Source organism: Zosterops lateralis (genome assembly GCF_965231275.1).
Source record: "Zosterops lateralis genome assembly, contig: HAP1_HAP1_SCAFFOLD_49, whole genome shotgun sequence".
NCBI classification, from domain to species: Eukaryota; Metazoa; Chordata; class Aves; order Passeriformes; family Zosteropidae; genus Zosterops; species Zosterops lateralis.
This window is the reverse complement of record NW_028154614.1, coordinates 524,343-540,552: the sequence shown is the minus strand read 5'-3', so window position 1 is coordinate 540,552 and position 16,210 is coordinate 524,343. Positions and strand designations below refer to the sequence as shown.

At 50.6% G+C, this 16,210-nt stretch overlaps 2 protein-coding genes across 2 annotated transcripts in view; both read left to right on the top strand.

The window, feature by feature from the left end:
* Window positions 1–16,210, top strand: part of LOC310923362 (serine/threonine-protein kinase PAK 3-like) — a 288,333-nt gene that overhangs the window by 45,176 nt on the left and 226,947 nt on the right. The window lies entirely within an intron of this gene.
* LOC310923377 (olfactory receptor 14J1-like) lies at window positions 2,224–3,508 on the top strand (the record flags this gene model as incomplete). The annotated part of the gene is made up of 1 exon (XM_083885410.1): window positions 2,224–3,508. The coding sequence occupies one exon, from the start codon at window positions 2,224–2,226 to the stop codon at window positions 3,154–3,156; it is 933 nt and encodes a 310-aa protein (XP_083741536.1). The 3' UTR covers window positions 3,157–3,508.

Below are 16,210 nucleotides of genomic sequence, written 5' to 3'. Positions count from 1 at the left end.
GCAGATAATTGGATTGCACAAACCTCACAGAGATTCCAAGACAAAAGCCAAACCCAAAGTCCTTTGAAAAACCTGTCACCACTGCCTGCAGTTCTCTACTCTGGCCTGGGTCTGGGGACAATTCCTCTGTCATGTCTCTCAGTGGGACCCATTGAAACTTCCAGAAACTTTGGAGTTGGATTCTGACTTGGAGTTCTGAAGAGGTTTCATGATCTCCCTCTGATGTTCAGGGCCTCATCACCAAGCCCCGAGAGGGTCATTAAAGTCCTTGTGCTGTGTCTGTGCTGCTGAACTGGGCTGGGCTCCTGGCACAGAGGCAGCTCCTGGCAGCCAAGAAGAGCTTAAAACCACATTTCTCTTGATGAGCAGCTCTTCTCCCAGCCCAGCAGGGCTGGGGCACTGCCTGCAGCCACCCCGGGCACAGCACACAGGCACAGAGAGCTTCAATCACTCAGGGCTGGCAAGGGGCTGACAAGTGCCTGGGGGAGAATCATTCCCAGCCCTTGGCACAGGAACCTCTGGCTGCAGGACAATGCAGCTGCAGCTCCTGCAATCCTCTCCTAAAGCTGGAACATGCCAATGCCTACAGACTCTGTGAGTACATTCTCTGCTTCTCTCCTGTGTAGAGCAGCCAGGGGTGCCCAGGGCTGTCCTGCAGAGCAGGGTCCTGCAGCCCAGGGTGCTGTGCTGGGGCAGGGACTCTGCTGCCTGCCAGGGACAGCTCTCAGCCAGCCCTGGGAGCTGCTCCCAGCACTGGGGGACAAGATCTGGGTGGAAGGAGACAGCTGGTAAGGCTTGGAAGTGTTCTCCTTGTGTGGTGAGGATACTGAATTGTTCAAGACTGCTCCCAACATGACATTTAACTGCAGAACATTCCCAAGTAGGTTATCCAGGGAACACAGCAAGGCAGGAGCTGCATAAATGGGGAAATCCTGCATTTTATTCTACTGCTTTAGATAGCCTGGATGGGAAATTGCACACAGATTGTCATCTCTCATTTTAGGTTGAGAAAAATAACACAATTTTCTCTCAGACCTTAGTAAAGCAGGCAGTGACAGAAATCAGCACAGGGCCCCTTGCAGGCAGCACCAGAATCACTTTTCCAGCCTCCTCAGGGTTGCTCTGAGGTTGCCATCAGAGCCTGCAGAGCCAGAGCTGCCCCTGGGCAGTGCCTGAGCTGGGAGGGCTCTGCAGGGCAGAGCTGAGCCCCCAGGGCTGGGCTGGGCTCGGGCAGCACTGGCAGGGCCCAGCCCTGGGCACAGGGAAGCAGCTGCAGGCAGGGACAGCTCCAGGCAGCAGAGCCCTGGGCAGGCAGTGGGGGGAAAGTGCCACCAAGCTGTGCTGGGATATTCAAAGTCCTCTCCAAACCGAACTATACTATAATTACTGTTTTTACAGATCCTCATGCCAAGACACCACAAATGGGGTGTCCCAGCTCTCTCTGCCCTGGGGAGCAGCTCTGGGCAGGGCAGGCTGGAGGCTGGGAATGAGCTGACTCTCCTCCAGTAGTGCCATGGACAGGACCCTTGGTGTGTCCTCGGGATGCCATCCAAGCTGTTAGCTGTGTCCATGGGGACAGGAGTGTCCTTGGCCAGAGGTGAGGCTGACACCTGACACTCTGAGAAAGGCTGAGCCAGTTTGCTCTGCTGTGGCTCCCTCTGCTCTCAGCTGTGTCAGGCTGATTTTCAGGGCAACACAGTGACTGCCCTTGATCTCAAAAAGGGCAGCTGGGGACAGATGGAGTGACAGAGCAGCTCCCCTCACCCTTCACTGAGTTACAGCCAATGCTCTTACACTGCACAGTTCTCTCTGATCTCCCTGGGCACAGCAGGAAACCCTCTCAAACTGCCTTTGGCCATCACCGTTCCTTAGCCCTGGGACAGGAGATGCTGCAAAGCTCCTCTGCCTCAGGAGCACTTTGGGCTGCTGAAGTCCAACCCCAGGACTGGCCCCTGTTCCTGTCCCCATGACCCCACTGCTGCAGAGCACAGCTGACCCCTCGGTGTCCATGGGCAGAGCCCCTGCTCGTCACAGCCACGGGGCCAGATCTCAGCAGAGCTCCAGGCACGGGACAGCAGGAAGGGCTCTGAGAAAAGGAGAATTGGGTGGCACAGAGCAGCAGGGGCAGGGCTGGGAGAAAGGGCTTGGACATTGCTTGGCAAAGTCTCCCCTGACTTGTCACTGTGTCCTCCTTCAACAGGACTCCATGGGCAGAGTGAAGAAATGTCCAACAGCAGCTCCATCAGCCACTTCCTCCTGCTGCCATTGGCAGACACGAGGCAGCTGCAGCTCCTGCACTTCTGCCTCTTCCTGGGCATCTCCCTGGCTGCCCTCCTGGCCAACGGCCTCGTCATCAGCGCCATAGCCTGTAGCCACCACCTGCACAGCCCCATGTTCTTCTTCCTGCTCAACCTGGCCCTCAGTGACCTGGGCTCCATCTGCACCACTGTCCCCAAAGCCATGCACAATTCCCTCTGGGACACCAGGAACATCTCCTACACTGGATGTGCTGCTCAAGTCTTTTTCTTTCTGTTCTTCATCTCAGTGGAATTTTATCTCCTGACCATCATGTGCTACGACCGCTACGTGTCCATCTGCAAACCCCTGCACTACGGGACCCTCCTGGGCAGCAGAGCTTGTGCCCACATGGCAGCAGCTGCCTGGGCCAGTGCCTTTCTCAATGCTCTCATGAACACGGCCAATATATTTTCCCTGCCCCTGTGCAAGGGAAATGCCGTGGGTCAGTTCTTCTGTGAAATCCCCCAGATCCTCAAGCTCTCCTGCTCACACTCCTACTTTAGAGAACTTGGGCTTCTTGCAGTTTTTGCCTTTTTAGCACTTGGCTATTTTGTGTTCATTGTTTTCTCCTATGTGCAGATCTTCAGGGTTGTGCTGAGGATCCCCTCTGAGCAGGGACGGCACAAAGCCTTTTCCACCTGCCTCCCTCACCTGGCTGTGGTCTCCCTGTTTGTCAGCACTGGCACATTTGCCTACCTGAAGCCCTCCTCCATCTCATCCCCATCCCTGGATCTGGCCCTATCAGTTCTGTACTCACTGGTGACTCCAGCCCTGAACCCCCTCATCTACAGCCTGAGGAACCAGGAGCTCAAGGCTGCAGTGTGGAGACTGATGACTGGATGTTTTCAGAAACATTAAACTGCTGACCAATTTCTGCAAATCACTTGTAATTAAAGTCGTCTTTGCTAGTTCCTCTTGGTTTGGTTATGAGTTTTTTCCTTGTTTTTCTTTTTTCATGTTATCAACAAAGGTATATCGTTGTTTCTTCCATTTCTGATTTTGTTTCTATCCACATTCCCTGTGGCCAAACACTGTGTCAATGAGGGGCTGCACTCTTGGTGGCTTTAAAGGAACTCAAGGATCTCCTGGGCACGTTTTCTGCATAAATGCCCCTTTTGTTCCCTTCTCTGCAGCTGCAGCAGCAATGTCTGTGTGCAGAGCTGGGGGCAGATCAGGGCTGGCACAGCAGCTGTGCCCAGGAGCAGCAGCCCTTGGTGCTGCCAGTGCTGCTGCCGTGGCCCTGCCCCGCTGCCCTCCTGGCCCTGGTGTTGCTGTAGGGCCTGAGGGCTCTCGGGGCCGGGCACAGGGCTGGGGGTGGCAGTGCCGGGGCTGCAGCAGGGACAGGCCATGGGCACTGCTGGGGCAGCGCTGACACCTCAGGGCAGGGCCTGGGGGCTCCAGGCTCCTTGCCCAGGCTCTCTCCAGAACACGCCCAGGCCAATGCTCAGCACAGAAAAGCCCCGGGAGCAGCCCCAGGCTGGCCCTGGGCAGGCTGGGGGCAAACAGCAGGGCTGGGGCTCTGCAAGGGCCCTGGGGGAGACGGGAAGGAGCAGCAGAGCAGGGGCTGATCCATCCCCACTGCGCTGGACACCCCAGGGCAGCGTCCCAGAGCGTCCTCATGCACCTGCCAACAACATCCCCCCTGGGCAGCCCTGGCCTCTCCCCCAGCTCACACAGGGGCCGCATCCTTGCAGGCACAGACACGGCAGCACTGCCTCAGGAGCCCCTGTTTGCACTGCCCAGAGCAGGCCTCAGCACCCCCATGCTGTTGCTGTGGGGAGATGAACCTGAGGGAGCACAAATGCCATCAGCCCCTGGGGCCAGGAAGGGCTGGGCCACAGCAGGGAAACCACTCAGCTTTGGCGTGGCCTCTCAAGTCACACAGAGAGTTTGTTCCCATCAGCTCTGAGTTTCCTGTGCCACTGCAGACGTTGTTGCTCAGAGCCAGGGCTGCCTGGCAGCCGCCCCCAAACTGCCCTCAACATTTTCTTTGCTTCACCTTGGCTTTCTTTACTCTTCCTGCTACAAATTTCTTATTCTTGCCCACCCCTGTTCCCTCCCCTGCAAACAGCCCATCCCTGGTTGCCCTTTCCTCTCTGGCCCCACTCCCCATTGCAGTTCCTGAGTTGGCACCATGGGAACGTCCCTTGGGGAGCAGGATCATCCTCCAAGTGCTTCAGGAATTGTCTGCAGGCTCCTGCAGTGCCTGGGGCTGCTCCCTTGCCAGAGGCACCCCAGGCCAGGGGGGCACATCTGGGCTGCTGTGTCTGGCTGTGGGGCTCCTGTTGTGGGCCATGAGGAGGAGCTGCAGAGGCTCTGCAGGACTGACAGGATGGGCTTTGGGGCTGTCAGGAGAAGCTGAGGGACCTGGGCTGCTGCACCTTCTGAAGAGGAGGCCCAGGCCTCATCCTGACACTGCTGCAAGGCTGCTTTCAGAGAATCACACAATCAGCAAGGCTGCAAATCACCTTGGACATCATCAAGTCCAAGCTGTGCCCTGACACTGCCTTGTCTCCCCTGGGCCTCCTCTTGTCCAGGAGAAACAAGCCCAGCTCCCTCAGCTGCTCCTCACAGGACTTGTGTTCCAGAGCCCTCCCCAGCCTTGTTCCCTTCTCTGGACACGCTCCAGCCCCTCCATGTTGTTCCTAAATTGGGGGGCCCAGAACTGGACACAGCACTCGAGGTGCTGCCTCAAGCAGTGCCCAGCACAGGGGAAGAATCTCTGCCCTGCTCCTGCTGGCCACACTGTTCCTGATCCATAGGAGTGCCAGGGCTTGGATGAGGGACATGGTGGGCAGGGCCTGGGGACAAAGTCGAATTTCTGTCAGCCATGAAGGGTGTCTTGGGCTTTCTAACAAAAACACACAAACAAACAAACAAACAAACAAACAAGTTTATTCTATTCCATCTTTTGGAACCTATCTGGGGAGGTGTTTTTTCTTTATCTGTTTTATCTCCAGGAGGGAGGGTGCAAGTGCCTTTCTGATAACAAGCCAGCTGTTAAAACCAGGTGGGGCATTGATTCTTATCTCTGTTCACCCTCCCATTACCTCCATGGGGATCTTCTGTTAATGGGCCATTACAGCTCAGCAATGACATTTAAAAAATATTTGGGGGATATTTTTCAGATATTTTGGTAACAGCGTAGGGATATTTGGGAATAGTTTGGGAATGTTCTTGGGGGTATTTTGGGGATATTTTGAGAAGATTCGGGAAATAATTTAGGAACATTTCAGAGACATTTTCAAAACATTCTTTGAATATTTTGGGGGGAATTAGCAATATTTGGGGCATAATTTGATGAAGTTGTTGGCATATTTCAGAGACATTTTGGGAATGTTTGGGAACATCCCAGAAATATTTTGGTAACATTTTTGGGATATTCCAGGCATATTTTGGGCATCATTGAGAAGATTCATGGAATATTTTGGGAATATTTCAGGAACATTTTAGTTCCATGCTCATTATTGGGAATTTTTGGGGAAGATTTCGAGGACATTTTAGAAACACTCCATGAACACTTGTGGGAAATTTTCAGGACATTTCAAGGGATTTTAGAAACACTCCATGCACATATTTGGGAATAGTTTTTGGGAATGTTTCAGGGGATTTTAGAAACATGCCATGCACATTTTGGGGAATATTGTGGGGACATCTTGGGGGATTAGAGAAACATTCCCCACACATTTTTTTTAAAATTTTGGGTATATTTCAGGGACATTATCGGCACCCTCTCTGCAGATTTTTGGGAATTTTTGGGGGGATTTTCTCTCACCTGTCTCCAAATTATTCCCAAAATATCCACAAAATTACACAAAAATTACCAGAAAATATCCTCAGAATATGTGCTCACAAAAAGCCAAAATTACCCCAAATTTACCACAAAACATCCCCCAAAATTACACGAGAATTAGCCCAGAATATCTTGAAAATATCCCTACAATTACCCCAAAATCCCAAAAATTTCCCCAAAGTATTCAAGAAAATTACACCAATATTATCTCCAAATTACCCCAAAATCCCCAAAATTACCCCAAAATCTCAGCAAAATTACCTCAGAAACAGACAAAAAATTAGCTCAAAATAGTCTCAAAATATAGCCAAAATTACCCCAAAATATTTCTTAAATTTACTCAAAATATCTGCAAAATACCCCCAAATATCCTCTAAGTTAGCCAGGCGGGGTCTGGGAGAAGGGAGAAAGGGAGAGGAAGGGGAAAAAGTGGGTTGAGGAGTGGCCCAGGGGGATTTTGGGGGGTTCAGAGAGTTCCCAAATGGGTCTGGAATGGCCCAAGGGGGTCCTGGAGAATCGCCAAATGGGTCTGGGGTCTCTGGGGGCCCTCAAATAGGTCTGGGATGGGTCCCAAGGGGTTCCAAGAAGTTCTTCGGAGTCCCCAAATGGGTCTGGGGTCTCTGAGGGCCCCCAAATGAGTCTGGGGGCGTCCCAAGGTGGTCTCTAAGGAGTTGGGTGGGGTCCCAAAGGGCTCCCCAAATGGGTGTGGGGCAGTCCCAGGTGCCCCCAATGGGTCTGAGATGACCCAGGTGTCCTAAATGTGTCTGGGGGAATCCCAGTGGAGTCCTGGGAGTGCCCAAGTGTCCCCAAAAGGGTCTGGGATCCCAAGGAGGTTCCATAAGGGGTCTGGGGGTGTCCTAAAAGGGGCCTAGAGGAGTTTGGGGTGGTCCCAAGAGTGTTTTGGGGGGATCCCAGGGGAGTCTTGGGTATCCTCAAATGGGTCCTGAGGTTCCCAAGTGTCCCCAAAAGAGTCTGGGGTCTCCCAAAGGGATTTCAGGGGGTCACAGGTGTGTCCCAGGTGTCCCCAAAAGGCTCTGGGGTCTCCCCCCACTTCACCTTGGGTCACCTGGGCAGGGCTTGGGCAGGATCTTTCAATCACTTGCTACACTTGGGACTTGGCCCCTGCTTGACAAAAAGGCTGATGGAGCTCACAGGCTCCTTCCGGAGAGCAGCTGGCCCTGCAGGATTCCTCTGGGCAGGAGAGTTCCTGCAGTCACAGACTTGCTTTTGATAAATATCATGGCCTGAGCATGGAGTTGGCTTTTTCCCTGCAGTGAATTTAATATTCTGTGTTTGTTTTCCAAAACTCTCAGTCAGAGATGGCTCACTGAAATGATTTCTCTGCTCCCAAGACATGCAAATTACTTTCTTTTGGCATTTTTTACCCTTTTCCCTCTTTGCTCTTTATTCAAGACTTTGGTTTTCACTGTTGAGCTGCAGGCTATCCCAAAATATGCCAGGACTTTGGAGGAGTGGTTTTATGGAGATGATGGCTCTGGGCTGGGAGCCACACTTCCCAGCTCTGGCCCCAACTTTAGTACCTGCTCTACAGAAATCAACATTTTCCCAAACAGACACCTTGGGTTTGGAGTTCCCCAACTTGAGGCCATCAAATGCTGCTCTTCAGAGCCTGCACATCTTCCCCCTAAAATCAGATGGAGATAAATGGGTCAAATCTTTCCATGAATCTCTTTCAACACATCACCTCAAAACAGAAAATCTTACTTTCCCTAAGAGAATCTGTTTCCAACTAATACCTCTTTCCCACAATGAAAATAATCTGATGATCTATAAAAAGGGGTTTTTCTGCCCAAAGCATCAGCCTTTAAATTTTGTTAGCACTACCACTGATAATAAAAAGATAAGATAAGAGATAAGAAAAAGTTCAAAAGGAATGACTGCAAATTTTCTGAGTCATCATGGAGTCAAATGAACTGGTACCAGATTTGGGGTGAATGAATGGCCCACTAAACTTCCAAATAAATTTTTGCTGAAAGACAGATTTTCATTTTAAAATAAAATTATTAAAAAAAAAAAAAACAAAGGAAGAGAAAAGTGACAAAATTGTGATCCGTAAAACATTCAATGACTCTGTTGTCTGAGCATTCCATTGGATTTATCCTTTAAGGTTTTTTTTCCAAAGGATCAGCACAGAGCCTCCCAGCAGCAGTAACCTCCTGTGACACACAAAATTATGTTGCAATCAGGAATTCTTTCAAGGGCTGCAGCCCAAGCACATACCTGGTTTCAAAGGAAACAGTGCAATTCAACTACCTACAGGTACTAAACAGAGCTGTGGGGTTTTAATTGTGGGACACCGTGATGGCAGGAATTAAGACCTTTCTTACATGAAAGGAGATGGAAAAGAGGATACTGTTTAAAAAATGGTGATGAGTACTTTGAGAGATCAAGATCTAAGTGACTGTGGTATTTGACACTTTTATAAGAGCTATATCCCCTTTAGATAATCTGGAAAATCTTTGAGGCTGATTATGAGCTGTGATATATTCATCTGAAATACACTGTTCAGATGTTTAATACTGATAAAATCCTGATAAAAGTCGTGTAATGAAAACAGTATTGAAGAAGAAAACTGCAAAATCATCAGAGACAAGCATATGCCCCTGCAGAAGACTGACAAAGTTCTCAAGGTAAAGGTAAAAAACTTTACTGACATGGGAAGAAATAAAAGCCAACTTAATTCAATTTTACACTCTTGAATGGTTCAAATTCAAAATTCAGAGTATAGGTTGGAAAATCAACTCATAAAGTCTGCTCTGGTCAAACTCCTGGAGTTCAACAAGCACCTAGAGACTTTCAGCAATCCATCCACAGGTTTTGAAAACCAATCCACAGGGACTGAGAAATCCAGAGACAAGTCTGTTCCAGTGGCTTTGCAGCCTTTGCTGGGAAATCCATGGCCAGCCTCAAGGCCCTGCAAGACCCAGTTATCAACCATCGAAAATTCACACCCTCAACTTGCAGCTGCTCATTTCCCCAGAAACTGTGTTCATTTCTCTTCAGTGCATGCACAGATAGTCATGGCAATGAAGCATTAAAGAGAAGAATATCTCCCAAGGACAGTCAGGCAAGTCAAAGCCACTGGAGAACTCCAAAGTGAGGAAGTGCAGGCTGGTGCCCTGAGCCAGGCTGGCTGCTGCAGGGCTCTGGGACACAATCACAGAACAACTTGGGGCAGGAGGGGCCTCAAGAGATGCCACAGCCCAACCTCCAGAGCACGGCAGGGGCAGCTGAGGGATCAGACCAGGCTGCTCAGGGCTTTATCCAGCAGGGCCCTGAGCAACCCCAGCCATGGAGAGGGCACCACCTCTGTGGGGAGCTGCTGCAGTGCTGAGCTTTCCTTGGGCTCAGCTTCAGGAGCAGCCTGGACTGCTCTGATTTCTATTTATGCCACTTCAGTTACGGCCCCCAAGCCTCCATCTTAAATGTATGGTTCTAAAGAATTCATCTCTTGTACGTAAACCACAAAGTTTACATTTGCATTTTAAAATACAATACTCAACACAGAGTACAAACCTGTACACTGAAGCAAATGCCCTCAGTACAGAATAATTTCCTCTTCATACTGCTCCTGGGTCTTGTGGCTGAGCTGACAGACTGCACTGCTGCCAGACTTCCAGTCTAGTTGCTGCTCAGGCCACCTCTTTTCTCAAGAAACAGCTGGATGCAAATGCCAAGAGATGAGTCACATTCAAAGTGCTGCAAAGACAAGTGAAGTCATTTAGTAACTTTCAGGTTAAAGAAACAAGAGTCCAATCCTGTGAAATCTGCCAACCCCTGCTCATGTGCCTAGGAAGTCTGAGCTCGTCTCCCCCTGCCCTGCTGGCCCAGCCCCATCCCGCTGCCGCCGTTTCTTCGGCGCTGCCTTGAGGCTTTTTGCTGCTCTGTGACCCCACACTGCCCTGCCCTGCTGGGACATCCCTGCCATTCCAGCTGCCACTGCACAGCTTCTGATCCCATCCACCAGCCCGGGATTTTTTCCACTCTTCCAGCTTGGTGCTCTCAGGGTCCCAAGAGATTGGACTGCCCCAGGCTTGGTGAAACAATGCCTCCCAAGGTTCCTGGTTGTGTTTGCTATTAATGCTGCAGTTGTTGTTGTTTGTTTGCCTTGTTATATATACTAGTAAAGAACTGTTCTTCCTAACCTCATCCCTCTACCTGAAAGCCCCTTTCCTTTTCTAAAGTATAATAATTTGGAGGGAGGGGGTTTGAATTCTCCATTTCTAGGGAGGCCTTGCCCCTCCCCAGCAGATCCCTGTCTTTCAAACGAAGACAGCCTTTCATGTGTCCTCAGTACTCCTAGCATGCATCCTTGTAATTCCTTCAATCTGCTCATTTAGCACAGTCCTGGTGTTCTGTTAGGCCAGGAGACCTGTTAGAAATAACTGTGTAGTTCTTGGCCTTCACACTTATATCTTGGCTTTTGCAAATTATTTTGACACAGTGCAGTTTGTAATCTCTTTTAAACTGCTTTTGATATAGTCTAATTTGTCACCCTTTAGCAGTTAATACCCTAATCCCTGTAGAGATTGCATATTTCAGTGTGATAAATGTATTATAGTTTATGGTATTGCAAAATATTGAAATAGAGGTATAAAACTATAAATATATTATATAAAGACCATAATCATAAACATAAATATAAACAACAATATAAATATACCATTTAATAGACTATATTAATATTAAAAAATGAAAATGTGCTAATTACCTTTGCAGAAGTGCCTATGGTTCAGAAATAATGTCTGATGCCTGTATTTCTGTAACTGGCTGACAATAGTGAAATGGCTAAAGTTGACTGAAAGAAAAACGTTGGCTAAAATGCCCGGATGATAAGATAACATTGAAAAAAAAAAAAACCCAGGCAAACAACACAGAAAGAGCCAGGAGGAATCCACCGCCGACCATTTGGCCATCAATAACTGACAAACTACAGATCAGGGGGCCTTAAAAGGAAATAAAACACAAAAGTCTCAAAATCAAATCTGCATTATGGCACATACTTTAGGAAGATGAGGTCAGGGGTCAAACTAAGCTAAAGAATTCCCAGAAAATATGCACACAAAGGAATGTTTAAATGTGTATAGTATTCATGAATATGCATTTGACCAATAGTCTTGGGTTGCAATGCAAGATGGAACCAAAAGTTTGTATTCCATTCCCATCTGTAAAACCAGGTGGGGCAGTGTTCTTCATCTCTTCCATGGCCCATCCCTCATAACTCCAGGGATTATCTTCTGTTAATGGCCCAGCTGTTAAAACCAGGTGGGGCAGTGTTCTTTATCTCTTCCACAACCCATCCTCCCTCCAGGGGCTTATCTTGTGTTAATGGGCCATTGATGCTCACTGCATGACTGATAAAAGTAAATCATCCCATTGGGAGATGCTCCTCCCACAGGGAGGAGCCAAGCATTCCTACCTGGATATAATCTGAGCTTCACCACACCAAAAGCAGTCTGTTTCCACTGGATTCCCAGAGGAGCGCCAGACCCATCTGCATGACCACTGGACCATCAGAGGAAAACTACACCCTTCTGAAAGATCATTATTTTAAGAAAACGACATCTGTCACTGCAGGAGGACTGCAGCCACAAACACCCTGACTAACTGCGTGTCAGGTTGTATTCTGACTCTGTCAATAGCTTTTTTTTTTACTACTGCATTTTTAGTTTAATTTTAAGTTTTTTAGTTTAGGCTGCAATGAAGAGGAGGATGCCCCAGGACATCCAGGCAGGTGAGGAGGAAGTCAGTGCCCCTTTCCCCCTCTCTCCTGCTCCATCTCCCAGCCCAGCACGACCCCCGGCTGCAGGACAACCCTGCTGCCAATGCTGTCCTGCTGGGGATGGACTGGGGGGTTTGTCCTTCCCCTTCCCTCTGGCACGGAGGCAAATCCCATCCTCTCCTTGTCCTTCCTCCCCCAGACAAGGAGCTGAGGATGGAGACCAGGGAGGACAAATCCTCACAGCAGATGCTCATGGAAGAAGAAGTTTTAAGTGGCTGCCCAGTGCAAAAATCTAATGGGGAGGAAAAGCCCCGGAGATCCCACAGGAGGAGGGGCTCCAAACCCATTCCAGGGTGCTCAGAAAAGGAAAGTCCCACCCTGAGTCAGGAAGGTGGACAGAGCTTCAGCCGAGGCTCTGAGCTGGTGGTCCCTGTGCAGCTTCATGATGGGGAGAAGCCCCACAAGTGCTTGGAGTGTGGGAAGAGCTTCAGCCGGAGACAACCACCTGATCAGACACCAGAGGATCCACACTGGGGAGAGGCCCTATGAGTGTCCCCAGTGTGGGAAGAGGTTTCTCACCAGCTCAGATGTCATCAAGCATCAGCGGATTCACACAGAGGAGAGGCCTTTCCACTGCCCCGACTGCAGGAAGGGCTTCAAGACCAACTCCCACCTCATCAGGCACCGGCACCGGCGCATCCACACTGGGGAGAGGCCCCACAAGTGTGGGGAATGTGGGATGAGCTTCAGCCAGAGCTCCCACCTGATCTCCCACCAGAGGATCCAAACCAGGGATTGGCTCTACGAGTGTCCCGCTTGTGGGAAGAGCTTGTCCAGGAGCTCTCACTTTTACAGAGACCAATGGAGGCATTGGTAAGGGAAGTCATTTGAGTGCCCTGATTGTGGGAAGGGCTTCCTGCACTTCTCCAACTCCACCTCCCATTGGTGGACCCACATTGGGCAGAGACCTGATGGCCCATCTTTCCAGTAACCTGCACTGGGGACACACTGGATGAGTGTTCTTTTTGTTTGGTTTTCCCTAATACTATTTTGATTATTTTAATTCCTTTAAAATATATATTATTTGGGTAAAAAACAATAAACTCATAAAAGGCATCTAAAGCTTCATATTTTACTATTGTTTCCAGGGAATCTGGGATTCAGGGAGATACTTGGGAGCATTTCAGGGTTTGGGGCATATGTGGTGTAGTTTTCTCCATGTCTTTGCGCTCAAAACTACTCAGTGCCACTGAAAACCACTCAATCCCACCCCAAAATTACTTCTAAAATTGATTCCACCACCCCTCAAGGTGGAATGCGATTGGAAGGGGATTGGGTGAAGTGGGATGCAAATCAGGAGGGAAGAGGTGAGCTTTGGGGCACTGGGTGGGGCAGGATGTGTGGGACAGGGTTTGGGAGGTGTAAAATGGGGGAAATAGGGCTTGAGAAGGGGGTCATGATGTCTAGCAGGGGTGGGGTGAGTTGGTGTTGGGACTGGGGATGTGGGGTGGGGTCTGTACTGAGACAGGCCAAGTTTGGGGTTGATGAAAGGAGGGGGAGCAACTTACTGAGTGAGTTTTTGGATATTTCATGTTCCTGAAGAGATTTTGGGATATCCCATGTTGCTGAGGCACTTGTGGGTCAGTCCTCAACCCTTTGGAGGGGTTTCCTGAGAGCAGCTCCCTGCAGCCCCATTGCCAGGGGTGGTTGCCTTGGGCACCAGCTCAGAGCTGCAGCCACAGTCCGTTGCCTTGGTGCTGGAGAGCAGAGAAATGATGAATGGCCCCAGACATCTCCAGGGTGTGTTTGGGGGGGCCAGGGCAAGTTCTGTGTAGGTGGGGCAGTCACTGCCCCAGCCCCAGCCACTGCAGCCTCTGCTCCAGCCCCAAAGTGGCTGCCAAGCCCCTGGCACCCCAAAAACCCCACCTGTGAGAGGGACCAGAGCAGGTGAGGCTGTGACATGGGTGTGACACTGACACGTCCCACGGCCCCAGAGCTCCCAGCAGCTGAGATGTGCTGGATCCAAGGGGGACTGTGGATCTCTCTCTCTCTCTCTTCTCCTGACTTCCTCTTCTCAAAATCTGGAGAACTGGAAGTTAGACAGGTTAGAATTTGCTCAGTCAGTGCTTTGTGAAATGATTTACTGTAATTCCATGTTGGTTTAAGATTTCCTAACTATCTCATCCCCTGATGTTTGCAAGTTAAGTTTGTTCTCCACCCTGGTGAGAAGTTTGTTGTTTTCTCCCATGTGCCCCTGACGTTATCAAGGTACCTCAAGTCCCTTTCCAACAGCGGCCGAGCCAGCTTGGGGCACAGCAGCAGGAACTGCAGTGCTGAGCAAGGCCTGGCTTGGCTGGAGGGAGCAGAAAGGCCAAGCCCTGAGCCCAGGCCTGGCACAGCAGGGCCTGTCCCTCCCGGGTGCCTCGGGGCTCTTTGTGGGGCAGTGGGATGGCAGGGGCAGCAAGGACAAATGTCATCAAACTGCAAGCCCTGCCAGCCTCCTCAGGGAGGGGCCAGGGAGGAGCAAAGTGCAGGCCCTGAAAGGAAAGTTCCTCCTGTGGGGCCTCCAGAGGCGCTGCCAGAGCCCAGGGGACAGAGGCCTGGGTGCCTGTGGCCCTGCCAGCCCTGCCCAGCCCTTGGCCATGTGTCCTGCAGGCTGTGCCCCCTGTGTGTGCTGCTGCTGTGCCCTGGCCGGCTGCACACGCCCATCTCGCTGTCCCCGCCAGCATTTCCCAGCCCAGCATTTCTGTGCCCTCCCTGGGCTCCCTGCACCCAGCACTGCCGGCTCCTGGCACACAGAGCCAGGCCAGGAGCCCACCCTGCCAAGGGCCTTTGGAGCAGCCTGGTGCCTGCCATGGCTCCTGACCTCAGCAGCTGCTCCTGGGATGCTTCCATGGAACCCGAGCACAGCAACGCTGCTGGGCATTGGCCCTGCTCAGGCTCACACACTGTCAGGGCACATTCCCTGCCTGTAGGATTCGTGCCTGACCCAAGCCCTGCACTTATGGCTCCAGCATTGCTTTCCAACTAGAACAGGGGAAGGCAAACTGTGTGTAGCTCATGGTATTTTACAGTGTCTAAAACTCGCTAAGCCATTGGTCATAGAGGTGAGATCCATTTGGAATGAATGGGATGGAGAAGTAGGACAACATGGAAAAGGGGAGCATAGAAATCAATAGCAGAAAACATCTTGGATTGTTTCTTTCCATTTCCATTTCACTTCTGGAAAGCTGTTACAGTTTTCCCACAATCTTCTTCACAGTCTTGTCTGCTCTTTTCAAGAACCTTCCCTGGAGAATGACGTGCAGCTTTTGTCACAAGATGTGCCACAACTGCAGCTTCTCTTGGCTTTCCACACTGTGTGTGCAGCACAACTCTTGCAGCAAAGCAGGTCTAATGTTTGGAAAACTTGACAACCTGTCCTTTCTTTTCCTTGTGGACTGGGGAGTTGCTCCATTAGTTAGGTTTTCATTGTTACTGTTCTACCCTAAAAAAACATGACAGGGTATCTGGAGTTGTTAGGGAATGCAAGCCTGGCTGAATGCAGAGAATGAATCTCCAGAGGCTGCAGCCAGGAGTGGAGAGTTGTGTGATAATCATTCCAACATCCCCATGGATACCTGGAAAGTGATCTAGAACATGAAAATGGACGGACAGAGGGAGTTTGTTTCTGTGTTCAGTGAAGATGATTCTACATCTCAGGCATTGATCTAAATCAAGAGCATAATCAGTTCATGAAAAGCACCAGAACAAGCTGAACAACATCCGAGGAGATGACTGAAAGTATCTGAAAAGGAGAAATGCAGGGAATGACTCGGTGAACTTTATCTGTAAGAAGGGTAATTTTTTTCTAATAATTTCTAATCCATTCCCTCTGCTGTTGTGTTTCTGAAAAAGGCCATTTTCATCCCAGATGCCTCATGAAATGATAAACCTGAGCTTGTGGAAGTGCCTGAAAGATGCCCTGTTCCTCTGCAGGGACACTCAGGCTGAAACAGGAAGCTGAGGCCTGTCTTGGGAAGGCTCCTGGGAGCTGGAATTGGTGGCGTGCTGGGAGAGGAGGAGCAGGGGGAGAAGGATGGGCGCTGCTGTGTGGCAGGAGCAGGAGGTTTGGGCCGCAGGACATTCCGCCTGCGCCGCTGCCCCGCAATGGGCGGCCGTGCCCGGGGCTCTGGGCCTGGCCCCGCCTGCGCTGAGCTCCCGACACTGCGGGAGCTGCCCGGGCTGGGCTCAGGTTCCCGCTGGCCCTGGGCAGCAGGCTGGGCTCCAGCTGGGATCAGCAGCAGCTGCAAATATCTCTGCCCATCTCCACTTGCTGCTGCTGCTGCTCGGAGGAAGCAATGAAGGGAGTCGAGGAGTTCTGGTTTCTCTTTCTC